The sequence below is a fragment of the Entamoeba dispar genome, genomic scaffold (assembly GCF_000209125.1).
Source record: "Entamoeba dispar SAW760 scf_1105229457983 genomic scaffold, whole genome shotgun sequence".
In the NCBI taxonomy this organism is placed as follows: domain Eukaryota; phylum Evosea; order Mastigamoebida; family Endamoebidae; genus Entamoeba; species Entamoeba dispar.
The window spans coordinates 1-25,452 of NW_001852965.1; the positions used below are offsets into that span (position 1 = coordinate 1).

The window sequence follows — 25,452 nt, forward strand, 5'->3', positions numbered from 1 at the left end:
AAAAAGAATAAAATAAAACAAATATTAAAACTAATTAATATTTTTCAATTTATTATTTTAATTTATTATAAAAAATAATTTTAAATAATAAGAATATTTCTTTTATAAATAACTAATGTTAATAAATTAATTAATTTAATAAATAGATAAATTAATAGTTATTACTTTAATTATTTCATTATATATTTAATAATAGAATAATAAAAGATATAATCATTTTAATTAATATATTTAATGTTAGAATGAATAAAATAAAACTAATAAAATACTTCGATAACATAAATTATTAAAATAATTGATGATAATAAAACAATAAATAAAAATTAATTAATAAATTGTTAATAGAAATTATGTCTATTGTTCCTGGTTTAGGGGAGACTATCCCATCAATGAGTCTTCATCATGTAGTTCAACATCATATGTTTTGTTGTGATAGATTTAGTGTTCAATGACATCCATCATGTTTTAATTATAATGTTTTTGACTTCTTTTATGTTATCAGTTTCGATTTTTAATTATTTAATTATTTTAATATTTCTACATTTATTATTTAATTTATTGAAATTATTACTGTATTTATTTTGATATCTTCTAATTTCTCTTTTTTAATTATCATATTCTTCATTTCTTTATATTTATTTCTTTTATTCAAATATATTCCATTAATATTATGATCTACAACAATAATCATATCAAATAATAGATCAGTTTTATTCTTTTTATTTATTACATATATATCTGATATTTTATGATATTGTCATTCACTTTTTGATATTATTTGTTTATTCAATATCATAATGATATCATTGTATTAGAACATTGTTTTGTATGTTAATTTTTTATATTGATTATTTCATTTATATTTTCTTATTAATTCATATGATAATGCCAATATGGTCATATTTCTCAATTTGTGATTTCTTATGATAAATACAAGATAATAGAATTATTGTTAATATATTGTATTTACAAAATGGATAGTATTTTATTCATTTTTTTAATATTTTATCTTTCCTGTAACACTAAATATTACTCCATCTTATATTTTAGTTAATGATAAGGTCACTAAATTATGCATTTTATTCGTATTCATAATTATATTATTATAATGATTTGTGAACTTGTTCATTATTTCATAATTGTTGTCTAAATGTAATGAATGTCTTCATTGTTTGTTTAAAACATGGTGTTTATGTTTGATAGATCATTGAAATGAATTATCATAATGCAAATTAATTCTTGTTAAATATTTAAAAGGTAAAAAATAGTAGAAAATATTATTAGATGAAAATATTTGTGATTAAATATGAGAAGAACATATTTGTATATTATTAGTTCTATCTTTCTACTTCGATTTCTGTATTAAATGAATATATCTGTTGATGAAATTGAAATAAAATAAATATAAAAAGAAAATGATAAAAGAAAGAATAAAGAAAATAATAAGAAAGTAAATATAATGATTAATGATAAATTAATGAGTTATTATCATGAATGAAAGTTAAAGATGAACATTAAATTCATTATTATTAATTATAAATGTTTAATTTATATTACATATTAAATAGTCATTCTTCATTCTGTATTATTGTGTTGATGTTTAAATTATTTAATTTGTTATTATCATATCATCATTTCATTGATACTTCTTATTTATTATCTTTTTATTTATTTCATCATTTAATTCTTGTTTGATATGATAATATAAATAATTTACATTGTATATTATCATCATTCATCATTGATAATCATCTGTGATATAATTTAATTTTCATATCATTAATTATATCATTTAAATAAATAATAACATTTGTTAACATATCATTATGATATCTCATCAGTATGATAAATGAAATGTAACATAATTACACATTAATAACAATAAGATTGATATTCATATTTATATAATCAATGTTATTCATAACTAACATTATAAATTTGAATTAACATAATATTCTTCTTTATTACATTTCATAATATTATTTTCACATTAAAATAGAATTGATGGTAAATGAAATGAAATAAAGAATAATATAAAATGAACAGAATTATGAATGAATATACTCAACAAATCAATATACATCATACTCAATACAACAAGAAGTTACAAAATGTCAACTGATTGTTATAGATTTCATATTTTACTTACTTTTTATTTTATTTTATATTTTATATTTTATATTTTATAATTTTAAGAGAAAATAATATAAAACAGAATAATCTAATAATCAAAAAAATATAATACACCATCTTCATTTGATCATTTTATTTAAATGCATAATTTCTTCGCTTATTTTGGTTCCCTTTTACTATCGTTAACTTATTATTCTATTTTTTATTTATTCTTTTTTTCAATTCATTATTATTATATCTATTCTTATCTTTCATTGAATATATCGTTTCAACTCTTTTAACAATTGATATCTATCATTTCCTCTTCATAAATTATCTTTTACTCATTTCTTTAATATCTATTGTTTCATTTCATTCATTTGATCTATTAATTCTTCATTCTTTTTTGATTCAAATATCATTGTTCATTCATTATTCTTATTTAAATATGCACCATTAAATTAATTTATTTCTTGTGTCTAATGAATATAGTATGTAACTGTGATTATTCTATGAAGTGTAATTATTAAAGATATAAAAATGTATTAGTATAAAAATATAAAATTAACTTATTTTCCTTTATTTATATTATTATCTTATTTCAATTAAAAATTAAAAATGAAATATTTATAATGACTTTATTCTTCATTTCATGTTTTTAAGTTATTTCTTGCTTTTATTTGATTGTATGTGTTAAATTTATTTGTCATTTATTTATATTTTCACTGAAACAATTGAATAAATGAAAAGCAATTCATTTTATTGTTCAATTAGTTTTAATTGGTGAAATGTTTTGTTAATATTTCGTTTATTTTTCATTTAACCTTGTTAATATTTTATTCTTTTGTTTATTTTCATTTTTGTTTAGATATTGAAATATTAACAGATATTTAAAAGATGATTTAATTATTGAATGATTGTATCTTTTATATTTTTAATATAATCCGTTATTGATTCACTTTGTTTCTTCTTGTTCATTATTCATTAAATGAGATATATAAGATATTTCTTAATTTATCACTAAAATAAGTTTGTGTATTTCATAATTAAATGGTTTACATTTTAGAATATTGATTGATGTTTATTTCATCAATTTATTATTATTTTTCTTTTTCTGTTTAAATTGGTTAAACTAATTCAAATTGTTGGATAAGAATTATTGTTGTTTTTTAATGAATATTATGATAAATGAATGTAGTAATTAATGAAATGATACATTCTTTAAAATTGTCGATTTTTATTACTTCTCAATGATATGTTCATACCAACAACTACTTCTTGTGTTAATAATGTAATGAATATTTTTATTTAAAATTTATCACAAATTATATTCACTTTTGCGAATAATTTAATAATTCATTAATAAATAAAGAAGATTTAATTTAATCAAAATATAATAGAATATGTTAAGTTGAATATTTACTTACTATTTAGAGTAATAAATCATTTTTATTTTGTTGAATAGATTCATGAAAATGAGAATGAATAAAATTGAACAATAAATAAAATGATTGAAATATTTCATTATCATTCAAAATGTTAAATAACAAAAAAAATAAAATAACAAGTTATCTAAATATAAAAAAGAGAATTTTGATTAAAAAAAAAGTAAAAAAAGTGATATAAATTATAATATAATTATAATAAAATAATTATAGTTATTTTCAAACTATTTTCTTCTTTTCTATTTTTACTTCTCTTACTATATTTTGCTTTATTATAAACGTGTATTTAGTTATTTAATCTTATTATTTTGATCTGATATTAATTAAATTAAAATAGAAGAGTTAATAAACAAGAACACTCATTTCTTTAAAGAAGAAATAGAAACGCTTCCAAATATTCAACAATTAATTGATGATATTAATAAACATTATCATTATTATTTAGGAAGTATTAAAAATGAAATATTTGAAATAAAACCAGATGAAACATATTCAGAAGCTATTAAAAGAGGAGAAGGAATATTTGATAGGATTGATGAAACAGAAAGAAGAAGAAAACTAATAATAGAAAAAAGTCAAGAAACTATTAAAGTAGTTGAAATAATAAAGAATCAAATGAACAAAATAATAGAAGAATGTAATAAAGATGAAGAAATACTAATTAAAACACGGAATGAACTAATTAATAAAATCATTTCAATTGAAGAAATGGATATGAAACTACTCCGAACACCAGAAGAAACAGATAAAATCACCCAAGAATTTAACAAAAAGAAAGAAGAATGGACAAAACATTATAGTGATTATGAAGAGAAAAAGAAGATAATAGAAAGAATGAAAGGAATGAATACAAATGAAGAAATTGAACAACTAGAAGAATGGACAGAAAGAAGAGTATCAAAAATACTATTTGATTCAGATAGTGATGATTGGAATAGGAAGTCGTCAGTATTTGATCAAAGAATAATAAATAAAGAACACATAATAATTATTATTGAAGATACAAAAGGAAATAAATTTGGAGGATATATTAATTCTAAAATTGATAAAGTTGTTAACTGGATAAATGATCCAAAATCATTTTTATTTTCATTAAAATCAAATGGAAGAATAAAAGGAATGATGAAATTTGATGTTAGAGATCCTCAACACGTATTTATTTTATGCTATCCATCAGATGAACGGTTGTTTCACTTTGGACTTGGTGATATTCATATTTCTAAAAACGGCTTTAAAACAGAATCATATTGTAAACAATCACAAGCTTTTGAATAAAAAGGGATAATAAATGCACTTTGTGGAAATGGATATCCAGATAAATTCACACTACAACGAATTATTGTAATTGAAATGAAATGATTTTTATTCATTATTATTTATTTGAAAACTAAAAACTAAAAAAGAATATAAAATAAAATCAATAAATGAATATGAACATTTCATCTATCAATAAATGAAATGATAAATATAAAAATGAACATAGTAGTCTTCACATCCCTTAATATATATTAAAAAAGCAGAATACTATTAAAAGAAATAAAAATTAAAATAAATGAAGTAAAACTTATGAAAGATTTTACAACTTGAAACTGGTTACTAAGGAAAAAAATAAATACAAAGTCATCTTAAATAATACAAATAAAATTAAAGAATATTTAATTTAAAATCAAACAAACAATTTGTGTTTGAATTAAACTAATTGAGTGTGTTTTATTTTATATATCCATGAACTTTTATTAATTATCTTTTATTTTTATTTACCTTTAATTTTATTCTTGTCATATATAAAATTAAAATTAATTATAATTAATTATTGGCGTTGTAATATTGTTTTAGATTAGATGTTAGTTGATTGAACCAAAATATGTCACTCTTGTGTCTATTTGAATACTATTTTGAATATAAAAAATAATAAGAAATAAATACGAAAAGAATTAAAATGATAGTGATTGGTAATAAATATTATTAATATATAACAGTGTTATAAATGGATAGAAAAGTCGAATGTTATTAATTAAATAATTAATAAACACAATAAAAATTGATATTTGTATTTGACGCCAAAACAACCGTAATATTAAAACAACTAGAAAAGAATAAGAATAATTAAGTTGAATATAAATCGTATTAATGATAAATAAAGAAAAAAACTGTGACACTTTTGATTTAATGAAAAACAAAAATATGCAGGTTATGAAAAGAGTATCAGTAATAAATGAATTTGGTAATAAATGAAAAAAGCTATATAATAAAAAAAAAGAAATAACTGAAAAATGTAATTTAAATAAATTATTATTTCTCAAAATAATATTATTAAAATTATTAAAATTATTAAAATTATCTTATTTGTTCATATGAATCCATGAATTATTTAATAAAACAAAATAAAGATTAAATGATATTTAATCATAAAAAAATTAATAATACTAAATAAAGAATAGAAAGATATGAGGAAGAACAAGAAATTAAATAAAAGATCATGACAACACAAGAAATACTAAATTATAGAAAAGAAGAGAGAAGAATAATAGAAGGTAGTTTATATAAGGATGAAAAGAGTACAAGAAAAAAAAAAGATAAAAACAAAGAAAAAAGAAAAGAAAAAGAACCGTATATAAGAAGAACAACAAAAAAAGATAATAAAGAAGATATAAAAAGAGAAAAACGAATAAAACAAAAATACCAAGAACAAAAAGAAAGAATTAAAAAAACACAAATAGAAATTAACGCTAAAATTATTGGAGAAGGAGAAATAAAAAAGATAGAAAAAAGTCAAAAAAAGAATTACATTGAAAGTTCATTACCACAATATAATCTTGGAGAATACTTTGGAATAGAACAAGAAAAATTATATCCAATTCAGAAAAAAACTAGACACAATTTAGCACATTTAGATGAAAAAAGAGATAATAATTTACAAGAACCTACTATTATTCAAAAATCAACACAACACGTTCGTTATGTTTATTATAAAATGATTGAAGAAGGAGAAAAAGAAGGAGTTACATCAGAAATAGCAATTATATCATTATTTTATAATTATGGAATTAAATTAGTAAAAAATATAGGAAGAAGAGCAAATAAATATTTAAATTTAATGAAAACAGATAAAGAATTTTTAACAAATATTGTTAAACAATACTATAATGAAAAACCAAATAGAGATATTAAATTATTAATTAGAAAATATAATTTCTTTAATTATAATATTAAATTGAAAGAACAAATTATTTCTACTTTAGAAAAAACTATTAATGAGATAGAAAAATCTACGAATTTATTCAATAATAATTATAGTATTACTGATAATAATATTAATACAAATTCTATTCAAAATTATGACATAGGTATTCTTAAATTACTTATTCAAAAAAATATTAATGATTGGGATAATCTTCAAAATGAACGTTCTTTATTTTTATTTAATAATCCAATAACTAACGTTTTTACTTCTTATTCAAATTTCAATTTATTTGTTATTTTTAGTAATCCTATTTCTATTGACCAAATACCTTCTTTTCCTTTTACTATTATTCGTGATAGACTTAATACTTCTTCTTCAAATCTTATTGATACACTCTCTTGTTTTTCTATTTCTTCAAACATTAATCTTGACGATGATATTTTACATTATGCTTTTAATGATATCATTCCTGCTCGCATTGTTAATGAGTGGTCAAGTGATATTCCCAAACTTACCTCTAATCTTAGTCCTTATCTTTATAATTTAGATCCTACTCTTCTTCTTCATTTGTCTCAAATCTTACTTATTACTTTTACTTCTCTTTCAGACTTAAATCTCTTTCGTTCTCTCTCAAATCTTCCTTGTATTTCTTTCTCTTATCAAACTAAAATCTCTTATCCTTCATTAATCTTTCCTAGTTATTCTTCTGCTGCTCTCTCTTATTTAAAACGTCCTACTTCTTCAAAACCATTTTCTTCTTCTCTTTTTTATTCTACTTATATTGCTGCAAATAATATTAACTCATCTTTATTCTCTCATCTTAAAAAATCCATTTTTGATAATCTTGATAGAAGATATGGATATATTAACGTTGATAATATCTCTCAAAACTCAGCCTATATTTCTAAAACTCAGATCTTTAATCTTCTTTGCAAGTCTTACTCTTATGACTCTTTAATCGAAGAAATCTCTAATAACACTATTTCTATAATTCTTGATGAAATTAGAAAACCTCTTTTTGATATTAGAATTAATTATTTAAAATCTTCAGCTTCTTCAAAAATTACTAAGTCTACTTTTCTTTAACTCTTTTTCTTTTCTTCTCCTTTTTTTCAGTATCAAACATAATAATTTTTCTATAATACTACAAACAATAAAAATATTTATTAACTGTTTATGAAAATTTATTGCCATCATCCTTATTTACTAATTAATAACCCAATTAAACTAAACTAAGTTAGACTCTTTAATTATACTAATCATTATTCCTTTAGTTATTGGTACTCTTATTTTCATTCAAAAAACAGAAAATAATATTATATCTATCATAAATAAATAAAAGAAGAAATCTAACTTCTAGTTCAACCTTATGAAGTTATTTGATAAAAGGTTTTGAACTAATAGCTGTAAAAAAGAAAAACTCTTCACTAATTCTGTAAACTACAGTGAGTCTCTTCTTTTAAACTATCTTAATTGCTTCAAAAAACTTTGTTTTAATAATGACAATACTTCTCCTGAAAAAAGAAAGAATAAAACCAACAAATGAAGAGGAAACGTCTACAAAAAATGAATTACACTATTTAAATTTAAAAAGATAGTGAAACTTAACTCAAAAAAAAATATTTGATAAATGTCAATTCAAATATAATAATTTTTTATTTGAATCTAATAAGCAATTGTAGTACACTCCTTTCTTTGTCTGGGGCAAAAATTATCAAAAAATAAATCATATTTTTGTATTGAATCTAAAAGATAAAAACTATTTTGAGCAGATTTGAAATCATCCAAAAATAAACTTTTTCTTTTATGTTTTTATATGTTTCATAATTACTCCAAGGAAGAAAACAAAAAATAGAGAAAAATGAATGAAAAGAACTTAGAAAGATATTCACTAAATCCACATGACTGCAAAGATTAATAAAGTTATTAAAATTGGACTAGTCGGAGATGGGGCTGTTGGAAAAACTACATTTTTATTATCTTATACGTCACAATCATTTTTGACTGAATATACACCAACTATCTTTGATAACTTCTGTCAAATAGAACCTGTAGGAAATGATATATTTAATGTTTCGTTATGGGACACAGCTGGACAAGATGAATATTCTTCATACCGTGCTGGGTGTTATAACAATTGTAATTTTGATGTATTTTTGTTATGCTTTAGTGTAACACAACGATCATCATTTAGAAATATTAAAAACAAATGGATTATCGAATTAAGAAAATACGCACCCACTGTTCCAGTTATTGTTGTTGGCACTCAAGTTGATTTAAGAGAAGACAATAACAAAGATCATATTTCAAAAAAAGAAGGTGAAAAAATGGCTAAAGAGTTAAAAGCTAAAAGGTATGTTGAGTGTACTTCAAAAGATTATGAAACAACACATAATGTTGTATTAGCAGCTATTGAAGACTTTTTAGAAAAAGAAAGAGAGGTGAGTGCAAAACTCAGAAAACTATATCAAAAGGATATTGATGAAGAAGAAAAGATGATGAAATTAATAAAAAAGGAAATGGAAAAACAAAAGGCAATGAAAAAGGAAAACAACTCAACCAGTCCAAGAGAACAATCAAAAAGTGAAGAAAAAAAGGAAGAACAAACAACGACACCTTCTGAACAAAAATAAAAAAAACAAATTGTTTAAAAGGTATTTAAAAAATACTCATTGAAAGATGATAAATTTATCCCTTTTTAATTTTTTTTTAAGATTATATTTAAATTAATATAATAATTTAAATTTTTAATAATAAAAAAATATACTAAATATTTTTGTCTTTTTAAATTTTAAATTATTATATATTTTTATATTAAACAATTTTTAATAAATAAATAAAAAAAAGAGAAATTGATTAGTAACGATAAGTATCACTCTTGTATGGTCCATTTACTGGAACACCAATATAATTAGCTTGTTCTTCAGTAAGTGTAGTTAATTTAACACCAAGTTTAGCAAGATGTAATCTAGCAACTTCTTCATCAAGTTCTTTTGGAAGAGTAATACAATCAATTGGAAGTTTTTCTCTCCATAATTTAATTTGAGCAAGAGTTTGATTAGAGAAAGAATTTGACATAACAAAACTTGGATGACCAGTAGCACATCCAAGATTAACAAGTCTTCCTTCAGCAAGAAGGAGGATAGAATGTCCATCTGGGAATGTAAATTTATCAACTTGTGGTTTAATATTTTCACGAATAATACCAGGATAACTTTCAATACCAGCAACATCAATTTCATTATCAAAATGTCCAATATTACAAACAATAGAATTATTTCTCATATGTGCCATATGTTCTGCAAGAATAACTTTAGTATTACCAGTAGTTGTAACATATATTTCAGCTCTATCAAGAACATTTTCAATAGTTGTAACTTCATATCCATTCATTGATGCTTGAAGTGCACAAATTGGATCAATTTCAGTAACAACAACACGTGCTCCTTGTCCTCTAAGAGATTCAGCACATCCTTTTCCAACATCACCATATCCACAAACACATGCAACTTTACCTCCAATCATAACATCAGTAGCACGATTAATACCATCAATTAATGAATGTCTACATCCATAAATATTATCAAATTTAGATTTAGTAACTGAATCATTTACATTAACAGCTGGGAAAAGAAGTTTCTTTTCTTTAACCATTTGTTTTAATCTTAATACACCTGTAGTAGTTTCTTCAGAACATCCTCTAATTTCTGGTAAAATATTATGCCAAAAATGTGGATTTTCTTTAAGTTGTTTCTTTAAAACATTATGAAGTGCATTTACTTCTTCTGTTCCTTTAACATCAAGAATTTCTGGATGTTCTTCTGCATGATATCCTGTATGAATCATAAGTGTAGCATCTCCTCCATCATCAACAATAATTTGTGGTCCTTGATTTTCCCCAAATTTAAGTGCTTTAAGAGTACATTCCCAATATTCTTGAACTGTTTCTCCTTTCCATGCAAATACAGGAACACCAGCTTGAACAATAGCAGCAGCTGCATGATCTTGTGTTGAGAAAATATTACATGATGCCCATCTAAGATTTGCTCCAAGTGCTTTAAGTGTTTCAATTAAAACACCTGTTTGAATAGTCATATGAAGTGATCCAGTAATTCTAGCTCCTTCAAGAGCATGTTCTTTACCATACTTTTCTCTAACAGCCATTAAACCTGGCATTTCATATTCTGCAAGAGTAAGTTCTTTTCTTCCCCAATCTGCAAGTTTAATGTCTTTGATTTTATAATCTTGTGCTGCCATCTTATTTGATATTTTTTTCTTAAAGATCCTTTTAAATAGTCATTTGTCCTTTTTTAAGGGTTTTCTTGAGGGTTTCCTAATGTTGAAATATTTTAAAGTTTTTTCCAATAAAAATGCTAACAAAGGTCATTAAATTGTTATTATAAAATCTTAAAAAAGAAGAATTATTAATGAAATGTCATTTTTTAATAGACTTAAAAACAAATATTCAGTTAAATGTCTTGTTGAAGATCTTCTTATTTTATTTAAGAAATTCATTTCTTTTTAAATAATTTTATTGTTGTTTAAATTTATATTCAGATAAATTCTTTTTAAAATAATTAATAACAAATAAACAAAGAAAGAAAGAAACAAAATTATTTCATATCAAGCATAAATCCTAAACAAGTGATATTATAATCACCATCAGTAAATGTAAATTCTCCTTTATATGTACCTGGAGGACTCATATTAGGAATTTCCATTTCAAATTTAATAGATATTGGTCCTGGAAGAACTGGACATTTAACTACTGTTCCACATAAATCTTTATTTCCTAATGGAACAGTAGTCCACTCATCTCCATTATGCATTTTTAAAAGTGGTCTTGCAATAAATGTTTCACAATATCTATCTAAAACTCCAACCATATTTAATTTAAATTTACTTCCAATTACTGGAGGCCATGGATCTCCATCTACTTTAGTAAATATAACCTCTGTTTGTGTTGGATCAGGTAGACAAATAGAGTAATCAATATTAGCTGCAAAAATAATAGTGAATAGCATGAATAATACAAACATCAGTATTGGTTTGAATGTCTAAGATTTATTTGTTTTTAAGTATAATAAATTATAATATATTTTTGTTTTATAATGATTTATTGATAGGCACAGGTATTTTTAGTTATTATTTTAATGAAAATAATAAAATAAATTAAAAGATAAAAAAAATATCATATTATTTGAGTAATAGAGATGTAGGTTCTATTGAAATTGAATCTAAACTAAATAATGAACTTCTTATTAAATCTTTATCAATAGGTTGAGCTGACAATAATCTTCTATCAACACAAATAGAACAAGTTCTTTCAAATATATTGAGTGGTGGTTGAGGTAATCTCATTAAAGAACAATCATTACAAACACATTTACCACAAAATCTACAATGATGTCTTCTTATAAAAAATGAAAATGGTTTATTACAAATCATACATTTCACTACAGTATCATCTGGAACAAATAATGGTTTAATAAATGTATCATCATTTAATTGATTTCTTGTTCTTAATGTATTTAACATTTTTTCAACTGCTTTATTAATTTCATTTATCCATTCTTGTTTCTCATTTTGATCTATTGCATATACAACAAATGATTTCTTATTAGTAAATAATTCAAATCCATTAATACTTCCTTCTACATTTTTTACAACAATATTAGCTACATCTACAACTTGAGAAATAACCATATTATTTGAATCTCCAATTCCATAAATTAAAATATCATTAAATAAATAAAAATATCTCGGTTTAATTGTTTTACGACATACTTTCATTAACATTCCTTCTTTAATATAACATCGATGAGGTTCAACAAGTTTTCCAGAAAAACCTGATATTTTTCCTTCAATTAAAAATAATCTTCTTCTTCTTTCTGCAGCTATAATTGCTTTATTTGCAGAATCAGTTAATTTTTTCATTTCTTTTAGTGCAATTTCTATCTTAGGATAATCAACATATGTATTAGGAGTTCTTTTTAATAAATCAGTAAGTAATAAATTATATCGTGGTAATCGTTGTACTGGCATAATAAGAAATCCCCTTAGGTCTAATTGATTTGTACCAGGTATTTGACATCTTAAATCTTCAAAAACAGAACAAATGTATTCAGATTGTTCTAATTCAGTTAATGTATGTAATGAAACACCTGAATTTCCAATAAATTGATAATATACTTTTAAATAAGGAATAAATCGTTGAAATGTCTCTCCAATACTACGACTTAATTTTCCTTCAATTTTGTATGTTTGTAAATCATTCAAAAATGCTTGATTGACATTATAGACTTGGTCAAAATAAAGAAATATATCTTCTATTTGTTTACGACTTAGTATTGGTGGTTGGCATGTTTGAAGTTTTTCATAATAATAAACAATACAAGTGTGAAGTGAATCTACATACGAAATTTCTGTTTCCAATATTTCTTGTACTATTCTTTCTCTATATTCATCTCTGGATAATGTTGATTCTCTTCGAATTCTATTGATTGGTGGCACATCAGTCATGAGACAATGGTTCATTCAGAGTTCAAATTCTGAAAAAATAATAAGAAAATACTTTTTCATTTTAATTCTATTTACTATTCTTCCTTCTTAATAAAATAACATCAAACATTATCACACTATCTGATTATTATCAACATGACTATTTGAAACAATATTTTTCTTTAAACCGATTTGTTTTATTGAAATAATTTGATTCAAGAACTCAAAAAGAAAGTTTTTGTTGATTTGACAGATCTATAGAATTATTGATTATATGCACATTATACTGATGTTTATTTTAATATATTTTTGATAAATATTAAATTTATTTTCATAATTATACCGTACTAACTAATTTAATTAATAAAGAAGTCTTCTTGGATTAAATAAAAATTAGTTACATTATTAAGATGATTTTTATTATTTTTTGAGTGTTATATATCATTAAGTCATTAAAAAGAGGATTATTACATTCTAATTAAGTTATTTGATAGAGTACTATTAAAATATAATTAATAGTCAGTTTATTTACATTGAATAATAAATAAACTGAAAACATTTATAAAGTCATTAAGAAAAAATAAAATGATGTTTGTAAGATGAGTAAGACACTGGACAAACTCATACCAAAAGAAGAATATGTATTATAAGTAATAAGAAACAAAGTAATTACAAAGTGGATAAAATAAAAAACTGTTTAATCAAAAGTATCAAAATTGATAGTTGAATTGAATGAAAAAGGTATTCACAGACAATAAACCAAATAGAGATAAAAAGAATTAGATTTACAAAAACATAAAAAAAAGATGAATAACAGAAGAAAGAAAAACTACTAAGTAAAAAATAGATGAAGTCTTAGATAAATTAAATATATTCAGAAAGTTTAAACAATAAATTAGTAAGTTTACAGTTATTGAAAATGATTAAAACACTAATAAAACAATGATAAAAAGAAAATGAAATATCATTATCACAAATAATGAAAGAATAAATACAAACAAATTTAGAGTTAACACAATGAAAGATTCTAAAGAAGTATCTTTTAGATTATCAAGAAAATTAAAAAGTGTTATATTTGAATATAAAGTTACTGAATAAAATAAATATGTAGAATTATTTGAATAGTGTAAATCAATACTTTTGAGTTATTATAATTGAAAGAATATTTTTAATAATACTAATACTAAATTTAAGAATATTGAATGGTCCAGATAATTCATACTTTCACTAAATATTGTTTATTATTGTTATTTTCTAATAATCTGATGCAATCTATTTGTGAGTATTTCTTTCTTTAACTTCTCAAAATCATTTTCTCAGTATTCAAACACTTCTAAAGTACTATTTTCATTTATATTGTATTTCTGTTACTTAACTATGAATTGGGAAAATCTATAAAAACATACAACATACTTCTTGAAAAAAAAACATTATGATTTAATGAGATTTGAAGTTATCTCCATAACAAAATAATGAATTGTAGCAGATGGTATTTGATAGATTGATAAATGTTACTGAATATAGTTTATGAAGTAAGGTATTGAACATCAAATATCATTCAATAATCTAATCAAAAAATAATCTATTATAATTTTTTTGAGTTACAAACTAAACAAAATAATAAAACAAGATTTAATTTCAATAAAAAGTACAATCAGTTAATTTGAAGGGACTCTAATGGCATTTCTTGTTTAAAATAATACATCTCATGAGGAATGTCTGGAGCGTCTTGTTCCATCCACATGATAAAAGCATTAAATATATTTTTACGAGTGCAACTTGTTAAGATATAACTGTGATACCATTCAAAGACAGCAACACAAATAATTACACCAAGAAACACATCAACACTATAATGTCTTCTTAACATAACAAATAAACACCATCCAATCATAACATATACCCAAACGTATAATGAAGTTAATGTAATTTTTAATGGATATCCATAAGAAGTAACCCATTTCCAGTTAAATGGGTTGAAATCAATAATAGGAACTCTTCCTGAATAATGTGACCAAAACAAAGCTATTAAAGTGATGGACATAGTATGACCACTAAATAATTTATCTACTGTTGAGAAATGAAGACCTGTCATAATATAAAATCCTTCTAAGAATGGATTTGAATTAACAGTAGTTTTAGCTCGAGATGGATCAGGTAAGATAGTTAAATAAACACAAACTAATCGAATTGCAAATAACACTCCCATTAAAGTAAAATACCTTCGTAAAATAATTAAACGATACTTTGTTATAAAAAATCTAAACACTAAACATATAATAATAATTGCTCCAAGATAAATATCAGCAAATTGAACAATATCAACAAATGGCATTAAAGTAAATCCTATATCATCTAATATGAATTGTTGATATTTAATATCTGGATGGAACCTATAAAATATTCTTTGATTTTCTTGTGAAAAACAAATTATTACTCCACTAAAATACCCTGTAGTTATTGTAAGAAAAATAGCTACACATAATGGATGTGTTAATCCAACAATAATTGATTGCATTGGATTATGAATTAAATATTGTAAACATGTTAATATAAACAATAATGTATCTTTTAATCCTCCAATAATACCACATGGTGGATATACTGCATTTTCTTCTAATGGTAAAATTAAATAATAATCCCCTTCAATTCTCTTCTTATTTCCATTTTCATCAACTCCACTAACAATAAGATGTTGTTGCTGTTCTAATTCCATTAAATGAATCAAAAATTAAGTTCTTATGAAGGGTTTATAAGGTAATAACAACAATCATCCAAAAAAAAACATATTATTATGAAAAAGAAGTAACCTTCGAGTAAGAAAGAAGGGAACTTTTTATTACTTCATTACTTCATTCTTCTTTTTGGTTTTAGTAAAAAAATAACAAAATTAAAAAAAAAACACACAAGTTTAAATTATAAAGAAACTAATTCTTAAAACAATTTTTGGTATTTTTATAATCTTTTTATTCTATTATAAAAGTATAAATATTTAAAAAATATTTCAAAAAGAAAAAAGAAACAAATAATAATGATAAACAACTTTGAAATTAATTACAAAAATTTAGAATATCGAATGACATAAAGAACTACTTTCAGAATAATCAGAAATAATACTATAAAATTGAGTAGAACAAGGAGTAAATGCTGATAAATCATTACTTGGAGAAGAAGATTGATAAATCACTGAAAGATCAGTAAAATAATTTAATCCACATAAATTTAGAAGTTCATCAGTAACTCCAACTTCATTTAAAGTATTCCGATTAATGATAGTAGTATGTTTTATTTGATGATCACCATTAATTGCATTTCTTAATTTAGATGTAATTGGTTTAATCATTTCAGAAGTAATTATTTTACCATTAGGAAGAATATATTTTTTCCATACAAAGAAATGAAGTGTTCTCATAGTCATTTTTCTAGCCATAACTTGACATGTTAAAGTCATTCCTTTTTGAATTAAAAAGGAACTTAAGTAATTACTAAAAACTGCTTCTTTATTTTTAGTTTTTCTTTTTCTTAAACAATTAATATTTTCTTTTTCTATTATTTCATTTTCATTATTTCCCCATAGAATAAGATTAGGATTAGTTTGTGCATCTGATTCTAATATCGGTAATTTCTCATAACATATTCTTTGAATTTCTTCTAATTGTATTAAAGGAGAAATAACTTCTGAATTGATGTTGAGTTCATTTGTAGATCTAATTCTTTTCTCTCCCCATAACTTTCTCATAGCACATTCAAATAAAACACCACCCTTTAATACTGTAGATCCTGTTTTAACTTCATTATCAATAATAATTTTATCTCCAATATAGACTTTTTTTGCAAATGAACTCATTTTAGTTTTATTAAATTGAACTTCAGCTCCCATAAGAATAGCAAATAATAATGTATCTGCATTACATTCAGCTCGAACATTTCTACTAATCCGTTGTTTTTGAGCTTCGACAGATGTTGTTTTCATTTGTATTATATTTTTCCTTATTTGAACTTAAATAGGCAACACAGCATTTTGCCTATCAAATCTAAAGGAAAAGCCATTATCTAACTTGACTACATTTTAGTTTGTTGAATATTTTCTTTAAATCTTCTTTTTTTTTCAATCAACAATTCTTATTCCATTTTGACTTTCAAATACTTCCCACTCTCTTCTATCATATTTCTTCGGGATATTCTCTTAACTAATCCCATTTTTTAAAAATGACAAATTTCTCATTGCCTATTGACCCCCTATTTCATCCAACGGGATTCAAAAGAGTCTGCCTGTCTATTACTGAAAAAAAAATGACCTTTCCTAATGAGAAATTCTGTTTCTTCTTCTATCTCTAAAATAACAAAATTTAATAACAAAATAATAATAATAATAAATTAATATTCAACATGAAAATCAAAGTTCCATTTGATTTGTGAGGAAGACATGTAAAGAGAATGCCTGTCATGAGGAATGGATTCTGTTTATTAAAGAAGAGAAAAGACATAACAAAAATGATTTATTCAAATTTAAATCACAGAAAACACGAAAAACACAAATTTATTTTGAAAATTCATTTATTCTAGAAAAGTTAAATCTAGAAAAAAACCAATTAATTTTAAGAATTAAATGGAGGGGGGCATCACTTCTAGTAATAGTACTACTTCAATTGGATTACCAGTAGTTCTTGAAGTTTGTTTGAAAAGAGGTTATTAAAATAATGAAAAGAATAAATAATTTATCGTAATAGTCAATTATTTCAACGACATGTCTTTTTTCATCAATATTTATTTACTTTTTTGAACAAGCAAATGTTTATTGTAGAGCCTTAGCACTTCAAAATGTCTTTGTTTTTTATATTCTATTTACCATATTTATATTAATTCTTACTTCAACTCTTACTTGGGGAGGAATTTGGGAATTTATCATGTTTGGTTATTTGATTCTTTGCTTTATTATTAAATTGGTTATGATAGCTTTAGCAATAATCTTCTCCAAATCAGAAAAATTCCTTGGTATTCCACCATTATCCACTTTTATTTTAAACAAAGCAAGTGCTATCTAATTCAATTAATCTATTAATTTTCCTTCTTCTTTCTTTTCATTTGAGATATCATCATGTTTTAATCATCTTGTTACTTTTAAGATTGGATTTCTTGTTATTTTATTTGGACTCTAACTCATTTAGTTTCTAATTTTTGTCTATAACATAAAAAAAATATAATTAATACAAGAACCAAACGTTAATATTATCTTTGTTATTTTTTTATTTACTTTTGTTCTCCTTAGTTACTTTTATTACATTCGATAATAATAAAATGTATTTCACTTCTAAGTGTATAGACCTTTATTGGTTTATCTCTTTTAAATTAGTTCTTCTCTCACAAACTGAGACTGTATTTTAAGATGAAACTTTATAAATAGATGGTACTATTTATTTTTATAACACGAAAAGAGGCTTAGGGAACTCTTTGGTTAAAGAACTTAAAATGATAGAAAGGTTTTGAGAAGACAAGAAAGATGAGATCATCTTCACAAATCACAAAACAGTCACAAGAACAATTTCTACAAAATGCAAAGAAAAACCAAGCACTTGTTGAAGAAATCAGAACTAATGAAAAAGAATTATATAAAAGAAGTAAAAAGTGGGTTCAGAATATAGCTGGTTTGTGAGTTTTCTTTGACTCATTTAACTTAGTTTTTTTAAAAAGAAACGAAGCAACATTATCAGTTAATAATTGAGTAGTTGCTGCGCACACAGGAATTTCTGTCTCAGAAACATTAAAATCATATTCCTCTAAATTTGAAAAGAGTGATATTAGTAATATCCAAAGGGTGTGTGTTGCACTTGGGCAATGTGGAGAAATTGTTGATAATTTTGTTAGGGTATTAGATCGACTACAGTTAGACCTTGACAAGTATTTATGTGAGTCACTTCGTTCGTTAATTGATGGAGAATTAGCAATGGTAACAAACGGACCAAAACTAGATTCTATAAGAACAACAGGAAGTTCAACAAGCCCAAAATTATCACAAGCAGTAGCAAATATACAAATGGCAATCGATAAATTTGAGATAGAATCACTTTCCCGTTTTTGTAACGTTTTTGATTCTTTTGATAATCTTAATGAAGGAATGGTAAGTGTAAATGTATTAAGGGAAAAGGTAAAAGTTGCAAAAAAACAACAAGAACAATTACAAGCAGCATATGAAGAAAATGAAAAAATAGATTCTACAACTTATAGAAATTATTTTGGAATTCCCTTAAAAAAATTACTTGAAGATGAGGGTAGAGTTGATGCACAAATTCCTTTGGGACTTGAAAAAGCATTAAAGTATTTATTTTTAAATGGACTTAACAAAGAAGGTCTTTTTAGATTAAGTTCAACTCCTGATAAACTTAATTTTGCAAAAATGAAATTTTTAGCAACCAATTATTCTCATGAAGACCCTTATTTGGTTGCTAATTTAGTCAAATTATTTATTAAAGAAATTCCTGGTAATTTAATTCCAAAAAATGCTATTGCTGTTTTTCAGAAATGGGATAATGAAATAGTTGCTGGTATTAATACAGAAACAGGAGAAATGGATCCTGTATTAGAAAAGAAGATTTCTCTACAAATTCATTCTGATATAGCATTAACACTACCACCAGAACATCTCACTTGTCTTAAGTATTTAGTTTCATTTTGTTCTCATTTAGTGAAAAGTGAGAAGTCGAAAATGACCATTGAAGCTATATCAACTTGTGTTGCTCCTAATGTATTTTATTCAGACCCAAAATTAGAAGGACCAACTTTGTTAAATTATAGCAAACAGATTAATAGATTATTTTCATTTATCCTAAAAAATATATTAACAATATTCCCCTCTTCTAAAAGGTGTTTCAATGCAAGAAAGAAGAGTGTTTTTATGCACAATCCAGAAGAAATTGAAATAAGTGATAGTCTTGTTTCTGTTTCTCCAATGTTTTCAGAACGTTCTTCACCAAAATTAATCGTTTCAAATCAAATAGACCAAAGTGGAAAAATAATTAATCAAACTGATCAACACTCAACCCTTGTCTCTCCTTGTAATTCCAAAGTTATTTCTTTACTCCAGCCTTCAAGACTCAGCATGAAGTAATTGTAGATTTTGCTTTTCTTTTTATTGTTTTTTAACAAAATCTATGTTTTCTTGAAAGAAGAAATTTTATAAAAAAATATATTCTAACAAGTCAAAACAAAAAGAGTCTATGTGTTTAATGATAGTAGTGATAAGAAAAAAATAATTTATTAAATTATTGTTGATTCACTTATACTTCTGTTGGTTAAAATGAAAAAAAAATAAAACAATTAAAAAGTTACAAATAACAATATTTAATAAAAGAAAAAAAATAATCCCTTATTGAAAAACTATAAAAAAACTCAAAGAAAATCATAGAATGAGAAATAGAGTTATAGAATTTTTGAAATAGTACAAAAGAACATCTTTTGATAATTTTTTTTTTTGATTATTACTGTAATAAGACACGTTCAATTATCGTCAAGAATGATTTAAATTGAATGGCCATTTCTCTATTAAATAGATATATAATTTGTTCTATTTAATTTACTATTATTGAAATTTTACAAAGTTTAATTTGAAAAATTTCGATTAAATTAAATTAATAAATATAAAATGAAACAAACGATCCCCCTAATCAATTTCATTTATTACTGAGAAACATTCTTCATCAAACATCATTATCATATGAAAATTGAATCATAACAATCTAAATCCATTAGTCATCAATAGAAATATCATAAATTAAAAACTAAAATAATCATTATGCACTATAAAGACAATCAAATTGTGAATACATTTGTAATGGGTTAAAAGAAAACACAAAGTATTAAAAATCAATCTATCACTTAAAATAATAACAATACCAATACTCCAATGGCCATGATAAAAATAGATAAACTTCCACTAGTATTATTACTACTCCAACACTGACCTGCATCAGGAGCATTCTCATCTCTAATCAAAGTGATATCATCAAAATAAAAGGTGTGTGGGAGATTTTCATAGTTTTGACCCCAGAAGCCCCAGAATTCATTATCAGTAACATTTAAATCTTTAAGAGATATTTTAAAATAAGTCCATTCATTAGCTGATTTGGTAGATAACCTCATTCCATTTTCTTGTGTTTTAAAAGCTTTAAATAAGAAACAGTTATTACATTCAAAATCAGTTTTCATCTGGAACTGAATTGCAGAGTATTGATCAGCACGTGCGGGATTGAGTAATCCAAATTGTAAACATCCCCATTTCTCAAAAACAGCTTTTACACAATAATTTCCAGTCTTAGGATTTGTGGTGTATTTAAAGTCAACTTCAACATTTGGAGACCAATTATTATAAGCTCCAACAAGTTGTTTTTCTTCATAAATTATAGAAAAGTCATCCCAAAGAGTACAACACTCAACGGCATCAACTGGTTTAGGTTTTTTAGCTAAAGTATTAAAATCGAAATAAACATCTTTAGGAATAATAAAATTGCCATCAGCTTCTGTAACTTGATTACTATCATCTGAAGTAACAGTTGCTTTAACATAGTCATCATTGATAGAATAAATTTTATAGGTAATTGGAAATTCAATAGCTTTTCCTTCAATTTTAAATGGCCAAGTATTATAATCAGTTCTATTTAACACAATAAAATCATTCATTGTAGAGTCTTTGACTTCTACTGATTTAATGCCTAATGTGTGTTCATAAATAACAACTGAATACCACCACTTACTTGATCCATTCATAGATTTTAATTTTATATTTCCAGTATAATCACATGCAACCATTCTTACTGTAACATTTGGTGTTCCACCATATGTTTCCACATAAGGATAAGCATTCCCAGACATATCAAAATGATACATATCACCACTACAACATTTTTCATTTCCTTTAACTGGACATCTACTATCAATTCTAAATCTTAATGTTCCTGATGGACCAACCATCTCATAACAAATTCCACACTTCTTTGCTTCATCATAAAATGCCTCATTTGGAGCTGCTCCAAACATATACCCAGGAACGATATTTGTTGATTGAGGACCGTATGAACAAGATCCTCCACTGGCCCATTGATCATAATAAGTAATTCTTCCTTTAGTACAGTCTGAAAGTGGGGTTAGTTCTGCTGTTTGGTGTGCAGAACAACTAATAACAAAGAGTATTAAAACACCAAATTTCATTTTGGAAGTAAAAAATACAAATGAATTTTTGTAGTTCTATTTATTCTAATACGGTCAATAAAAAAAGAATAAAAGTTAAAAAAATAATATAAAAATTCCTTACAAAACATTGAAATTAAAAATTACCGTCAAAATCATCCGGACAATGGAAAGAGAATTTAAAAGTACCAGTTTCTATCATTGAACCATTGTGTAATTCAGTTACAGTGTCTTTATTTTTAAATACAGTATCTATTTTTAATCCATTTCTTCCTTTTAAAATACAATTCCAACGTTTTGTTCCAAAATCATATTGAACAATAGCATGAGTATGTGAAATACTTTTAGCTTCCATATATGCTGATAAATCTATATCAACATCATTTTCTCTACCTTTTCTTCCAATAACTATTGTTGGTTTAGTAAGTTCCATCATCTTTGTTTTAGTTTCTTCATTTTCAAAATATGGATAATTGGTTCTAACGCGAGTCTCTTGTCTTGTTGAAATAGGTGGAAGAGAAACAGCTGTATTAGAAGCAGTACTAATTGGAGGTAATGTGAATTGTGATCCATTCTCTTGTTTAAATGGTTTCTTTGCAAGAACTTTTTCAGGAACATAATCTGGTTGAAGTCGTTTTCTTGCATCATTTGGATTTTCTGAGGCAAATTTAGTTGCGTCTTTAACAACTTTTTCTGCCTCTTTTATTCCTTCTTTCTTTAATGCGTTTAACATTTCAATATTGCTAGCATCAAGTTTTGAATAGATTTGCATTAATCGTTGCCATGCCAAAAATTGAATAAAGGATTGTGGGAAAAGAGACATATCAAACATTTGTTGAGTAGGAGCATTACATGCATTACAAAGTAAATCACTTGTTACAGATAATCCAGCTGGAACAGATCCCATAGCCATTTCAAGTTCTTGTCTTCTTAGGCTTAAGTATTTACTAAACAAATTACGAGTATCTTCTGGAATAGAAGACATAGAAGGAACATAATTAAAATTAATTTTTTTGTCAAGCATTGAAGCATATAATAAAACAGATGCTTCATCAATAACACCTTTTTCATTTTGAACGTAATGTTCAAGATATTCTCTTCGATTTTCTCTCCAATGATGTAAACAAATATAGTTTGATTGACACTTTGGATTTAATTTGAGAACTATTGGAAAATTACCAACTCTATTATTAATAATAGGTAAATAACACACATTAGTTTCATAAGGTTCTCCTTCACAGAATCTACAAAATTTATATTCTCCAAGGATTTTTTCATCTTTATTTGGAATACTTTTTGGATCTCCAAGTGTTTTTGGTAATTCTTCATGTTTAGTTTCTTCTTTTTTAACTTCTGGAACTTGTTTTTCTTCTGTTTTTTTTTCTTCTTCTTGTTTTTCACCTTGAATAGTATTTATTTCATTTTTCTTTTCATTTGTTTCAATCTTTTTTTCTTCTTCGGTTGGTTTTTCAATAGGATTACTATTATTAATAACATTAACAATTTGAGATTTTTCTTCTTTACCTTTATTTTCAACTTCTATAGATTTTTTTATTTCTTCACTTGTTTTTATAATCTCATTTTTTGGTTCTTGATTTTTGACTATGTCCGTTTGTTGAATCTTTTTCGCTTCTTCTAAAACTGTTGGCTGGATATTAGGTTGTTCTGGTTTCTTTTGAACATCGTTTGTTGGGTGTGTTTCAAGAGTAGTTTCATTCTTAATCGTAGTAATAACATTTTGTGTTGGAATTGTTTCGTGTGTAGAAACAAGATTATTTGTAGTTGAGACTTCATTTGGTTTCGTTTCTGTAGGTGGTACTTCAGCCATAATAATTCTTTCAGTTCCAGTTCTTGCTTTAAATATGCTCTATTTATATTTTTTGATCCAAACTTCTCAACCCTAAAATTTGATTCAAACCGGCACTTCTTATTTTTTAGATCAAAGATTGCATCAGATAAGATTTTTTCTGTCTTTTTTCTCTTTTTAAATCTTATTTTAATTTTAAGTTCAAAAGAAAACATCAAAGTATAAATCAATTTTCTGTTACTATAAGATAGTTCTGTCAATAATTCATCTTAAAAAGGTATTTAAGTTCTATAATAATTTAATAATAAATAATAGTAAAGTATAATAACATAAAAAATATGAAGAAAACAACTAACTACTCAAAAAAAAAAAGGAATCAACTGAAAAAAATCAAATCTTATGGAAAACGAATTCAAAGTAGTTTTGTTAGGGGAAGGAAAAGTTGGAAAGACATCGATGATATTAAGATATACCCAAAATTTTTTCACTCCTGAAGAAGGTCCTCGTACTACACAAGCTTCATACGTATCAAAAACATTAAGTATTGATAAAAATGATTATATCATTAACATTTGGGACACTGCAGGACAAGAAAAATATCAAGCACTAACACCAATATATTATAGGGATTCACAAGGAGCGATTTGTTTGTTATATTTTTTGTGATAAAAAATAAGATTATTACATATTTATAATGTTAGTGGTTTATGACATTACTGAACCAAGAAGTTTCCAACGAGTACAAACTGAAGTTGACAATATTAGAGATATGTTAGGAGATAATTGTTGTATTGTTATTGTTGGAAATAAAATGGATTTAATTCAACAACGTAAAATTTCAAAAGAAGAAGCTGATAAATATGCTGAGTCAGTAAAGGCTATTCATTATTTATGTTCATGTGCAACTGGTGATGGTATATCTGATGTATTTGAAGGTTTAACTAAACAAATGGTTGATAAGAGAAAATCTTCTGGAGATGATGAGTTATTTGATCGTAAAAAGTCAACCCTTGTATTTCAAGATGATAAAAACAACACTCGCCAAGCAAAATCTGATTGTTGTTAATTAACTTTTCTTTTATTTTTTTAAGTGTCATATAAAAAATTATTCAATTAATATATCTCAAAATATCTTTAATTGTTTTAAGAAAATTTTGAGGATTATTTAAACACTTATTTCTTAATCTAAATAACTCATTTTATGGTTAGTTCTTTGAACTGTA

General features: G+C 24.2%; 11 protein-coding genes across 11 annotated transcripts, besides 44 other annotated features; 5 read left to right on the forward strand and 6 right to left on the reverse strand.

Annotated features, from left to right (window-relative positions):
- Positions 1–28: 28 nt before the first annotated feature.
- Positions 29–191: a microsatellite.
- Positions 192–196: 5 nt separating this feature from the next.
- Positions 197–297: a sequence feature (AT_rich).
- Positions 298–318: 21 nt separating this feature from the next.
- Positions 319–1,055: a repeat region.
- Positions 1,056–1,385: 330 nt separating this feature from the next.
- Positions 1,386–1,460: a microsatellite.
- A 53-nt stretch (positions 1,461–1,513) lies between these two features.
- Positions 1,514–1,567: a sequence feature (AT_rich).
- Positions 1,568–1,757: 190 nt separating this feature from the next.
- Positions 1,758–1,807: a sequence feature (AT_rich).
- Positions 1,808–2,137: 330 nt separating this feature from the next.
- Positions 2,138–2,194: a microsatellite.
- A 132-nt stretch (positions 2,195–2,326) lies between these two features.
- Positions 2,327–2,385: a microsatellite.
- Positions 2,386–2,632: 247 nt separating this feature from the next.
- Positions 2,633–2,746: a sequence feature (AT_rich).
- Positions 2,747–3,409: 663 nt separating this feature from the next.
- Positions 3,410–3,431: a sequence feature (AT_rich).
- Positions 3,432–3,454: 23 nt separating this feature from the next.
- Positions 3,455–3,511: a sequence feature (AT_rich).
- A 142-nt stretch (positions 3,512–3,653) lies between these two features.
- Positions 3,654–3,761: a microsatellite.
- Positions 3,762–3,827: 66 nt separating this feature from the next.
- Positions 3,828–5,039: a repeat region.
- A 43-nt stretch (positions 5,040–5,082) lies between these two features.
- Positions 5,083–5,111: a sequence feature (AT_rich).
- A 71-nt stretch (positions 5,112–5,182) lies between these two features.
- Positions 5,183–5,224: a sequence feature (AT_rich).
- Positions 5,225–5,288: 64 nt separating this feature from the next.
- Positions 5,289–5,372: a sequence feature (AT_rich).
- A 138-nt stretch (positions 5,373–5,510) lies between these two features.
- Positions 5,511–5,533: a sequence feature (AT_rich).
- Positions 5,534–5,564: 31 nt separating this feature from the next.
- Positions 5,565–5,587: a sequence feature (AT_rich).
- Positions 5,588–5,799: 212 nt separating this feature from the next.
- Positions 5,800–5,992: a sequence feature (AT_rich).
- Positions 5,993–6,036: 44 nt separating this feature from the next.
- Positions 6,037–7,827, forward strand: EDI_285640 (uncharacterized protein; the record flags this gene model as incomplete). Its single annotated transcript, XM_001734164.1, has 1 exon — positions 6,037–7,827. One exon carries the CDS (start codon positions 6,037–6,039, stop codon positions 7,825–7,827), a length of 1,791 nt encoding a protein of 596 aa, XP_001734216.1.
- Positions 6,120–6,268: a microsatellite.
- Positions 6,576–6,624: a sequence feature (AT_rich).
- Positions 6,636–6,656: a sequence feature (AT_rich).
- Positions 6,722–6,773: a sequence feature (AT_rich).
- Positions 6,841–6,877: a microsatellite.
- Positions 7,828–8,352: 525 nt separating the features above from the next.
- Positions 8,353–8,402: a sequence feature (AT_rich).
- A 240-nt stretch (positions 8,403–8,642) lies between these two features.
- On the forward strand, positions 8,643–9,374 carry EDI_285650 (RAC GTPase, putative; the record flags this gene model as incomplete). The annotated part of the gene is made up of 1 exon (XM_001734165.1): positions 8,643–9,374. The coding sequence occupies one exon, from the start codon at positions 8,643–8,645 to the stop codon at positions 9,372–9,374; it is 732 nt and encodes a 243-aa protein (XP_001734217.1).
- Positions 9,375–9,436: 62 nt separating this feature from the next.
- Positions 9,437–9,587: a sequence feature (AT_rich).
- Positions 9,588–9,597: 10 nt separating this feature from the next.
- EDI_285660 (adenosylhomocysteinase, putative) lies at positions 9,598–10,998 on the reverse strand (the record flags this gene model as incomplete). Its single annotated transcript, XM_001734166.1, has 1 exon — positions 9,598–10,998. The coding sequence occupies one exon, from the start codon at positions 10,996–10,998 to the stop codon at positions 9,598–9,600; it is 1,401 nt and encodes a 466-aa protein (XP_001734218.1).
- Positions 10,999–11,234: 236 nt separating this feature from the next.
- Positions 11,235–11,333: a sequence feature (AT_rich).
- Positions 11,334–11,803: 470 nt separating this feature from the next.
- Positions 11,804–11,862: a sequence feature (AT_rich).
- A 12-nt stretch (positions 11,863–11,874) lies between these two features.
- Positions 11,875–11,943: a sequence feature (AT_rich).
- EDI_285670 (Rho/RAC guanine nucleotide exchange factor, putative) lies at positions 11,938–13,263 on the reverse strand (the record flags this gene model as incomplete). The annotated part of the gene is made up of 1 exon (XM_001734167.1): positions 11,938–13,263. One exon carries the CDS (start codon positions 13,261–13,263, stop codon positions 11,938–11,940), a length of 1,326 nt encoding a protein of 441 aa, XP_001734219.1.
- Positions 12,469–12,502: a sequence feature (AT_rich).
- A 271-nt stretch (positions 13,264–13,534) lies between the features above and the next one.
- Positions 13,535–13,584: a sequence feature (AT_rich).
- Positions 13,585–14,896: 1,312 nt separating this feature from the next.
- EDI_285680 (uncharacterized protein) lies at positions 14,897–15,958 on the reverse strand (the record flags this gene model as incomplete). Its single annotated transcript, XM_001734168.1, has 1 exon — positions 14,897–15,958. One exon carries the CDS (start codon positions 15,956–15,958, stop codon positions 14,897–14,899), a length of 1,062 nt encoding a protein of 353 aa, XP_001734220.1.
- Positions 15,959–16,116: 158 nt separating this feature from the next.
- Positions 16,117–16,144: a sequence feature (AT_rich).
- Positions 16,145–16,192: 48 nt separating this feature from the next.
- Positions 16,193–16,247: a sequence feature (AT_rich).
- A 59-nt stretch (positions 16,248–16,306) lies between these two features.
- Positions 16,307–17,215, reverse strand: EDI_285690 (uncharacterized protein; the record flags this gene model as incomplete). Its single annotated transcript, XM_001734169.1, has 1 exon — positions 16,307–17,215. One exon carries the CDS (start codon positions 17,213–17,215, stop codon positions 16,307–16,309), a length of 909 nt encoding a protein of 302 aa, XP_001734221.1.
- Positions 17,216–17,577: 362 nt separating this feature from the next.
- Positions 17,578–17,627: a sequence feature (AT_rich).
- A 224-nt stretch (positions 17,628–17,851) lies between these two features.
- On the forward strand, positions 17,852–18,287 carry EDI_285700 (uncharacterized protein; the record flags this gene model as incomplete). The annotated part of the gene is made up of 2 exons (XM_001734170.1): positions 17,852–17,914; positions 17,973–18,287. 2 exons carry the CDS (start codon positions 17,852–17,854, stop codon positions 18,285–18,287), a joined length of 378 nt encoding a protein of 125 aa, XP_001734222.1.
- A 144-nt stretch (positions 18,288–18,431) lies between these two features.
- Positions 18,432–18,452: a sequence feature (AT_rich).
- A 290-nt stretch (positions 18,453–18,742) lies between these two features.
- On the forward strand, positions 18,743–20,347 carry EDI_285710 (uncharacterized protein; the record flags this gene model as incomplete). Its single annotated transcript, XM_001734171.1, has 2 exons — positions 18,743–18,887; positions 18,969–20,347. The coding sequence occupies 2 exons, from the start codon at positions 18,743–18,745 to the stop codon at positions 20,345–20,347; spliced, it is 1,524 nt and encodes a 507-aa protein (XP_001734223.1).
- A 61-nt stretch (positions 20,348–20,408) lies between these two features.
- Positions 20,409–20,430: a sequence feature (AT_rich).
- Positions 20,431–20,482: 52 nt separating this feature from the next.
- Positions 20,483–20,506: a sequence feature (AT_rich).
- Positions 20,507–20,531: 25 nt separating this feature from the next.
- Positions 20,532–20,602: a sequence feature (AT_rich).
- A 177-nt stretch (positions 20,603–20,779) lies between these two features.
- Positions 20,780–20,883: a sequence feature (AT_rich).
- A 231-nt stretch (positions 20,884–21,114) lies between these two features.
- Positions 21,115–22,443, reverse strand: EDI_285720 (uncharacterized protein; the record flags this gene model as incomplete). Its single annotated transcript, XM_001734172.1, has 1 exon — positions 21,115–22,443. The coding sequence occupies one exon, from the start codon at positions 22,441–22,443 to the stop codon at positions 21,115–21,117; it is 1,329 nt and encodes a 442-aa protein (XP_001734224.1).
- Positions 22,444–22,499: 56 nt separating this feature from the next.
- Positions 22,500–22,540: a sequence feature (AT_rich).
- Positions 22,541–22,558: 18 nt separating this feature from the next.
- On the reverse strand, positions 22,559–24,250 carry EDI_285730 (uncharacterized protein; the record flags this gene model as incomplete). The annotated part of the gene is made up of 1 exon (XM_001734173.1): positions 22,559–24,250. The coding sequence occupies one exon, from the start codon at positions 24,248–24,250 to the stop codon at positions 22,559–22,561; it is 1,692 nt and encodes a 563-aa protein (XP_001734225.1).
- Positions 23,417–23,437: a sequence feature (AT_rich).
- Positions 23,744–23,826: a microsatellite.
- Positions 23,783–23,880: a microsatellite.
- A 268-nt stretch (positions 24,251–24,518) lies between the features above and the next one.
- Positions 24,519–24,569: a sequence feature (AT_rich).
- A 59-nt stretch (positions 24,570–24,628) lies between these two features.
- On the forward strand, positions 24,629–25,295 carry EDI_285740 (rab21, putative; the record flags this gene model as incomplete). Its single annotated transcript, XM_001734174.1, has 2 exons — positions 24,629–24,875; positions 24,931–25,295. 2 exons carry the CDS (start codon positions 24,629–24,631, stop codon positions 25,293–25,295), a joined length of 612 nt encoding a protein of 203 aa, XP_001734226.1.
- Between the last annotated feature and the right edge of the window lie 157 nt (positions 25,296–25,452).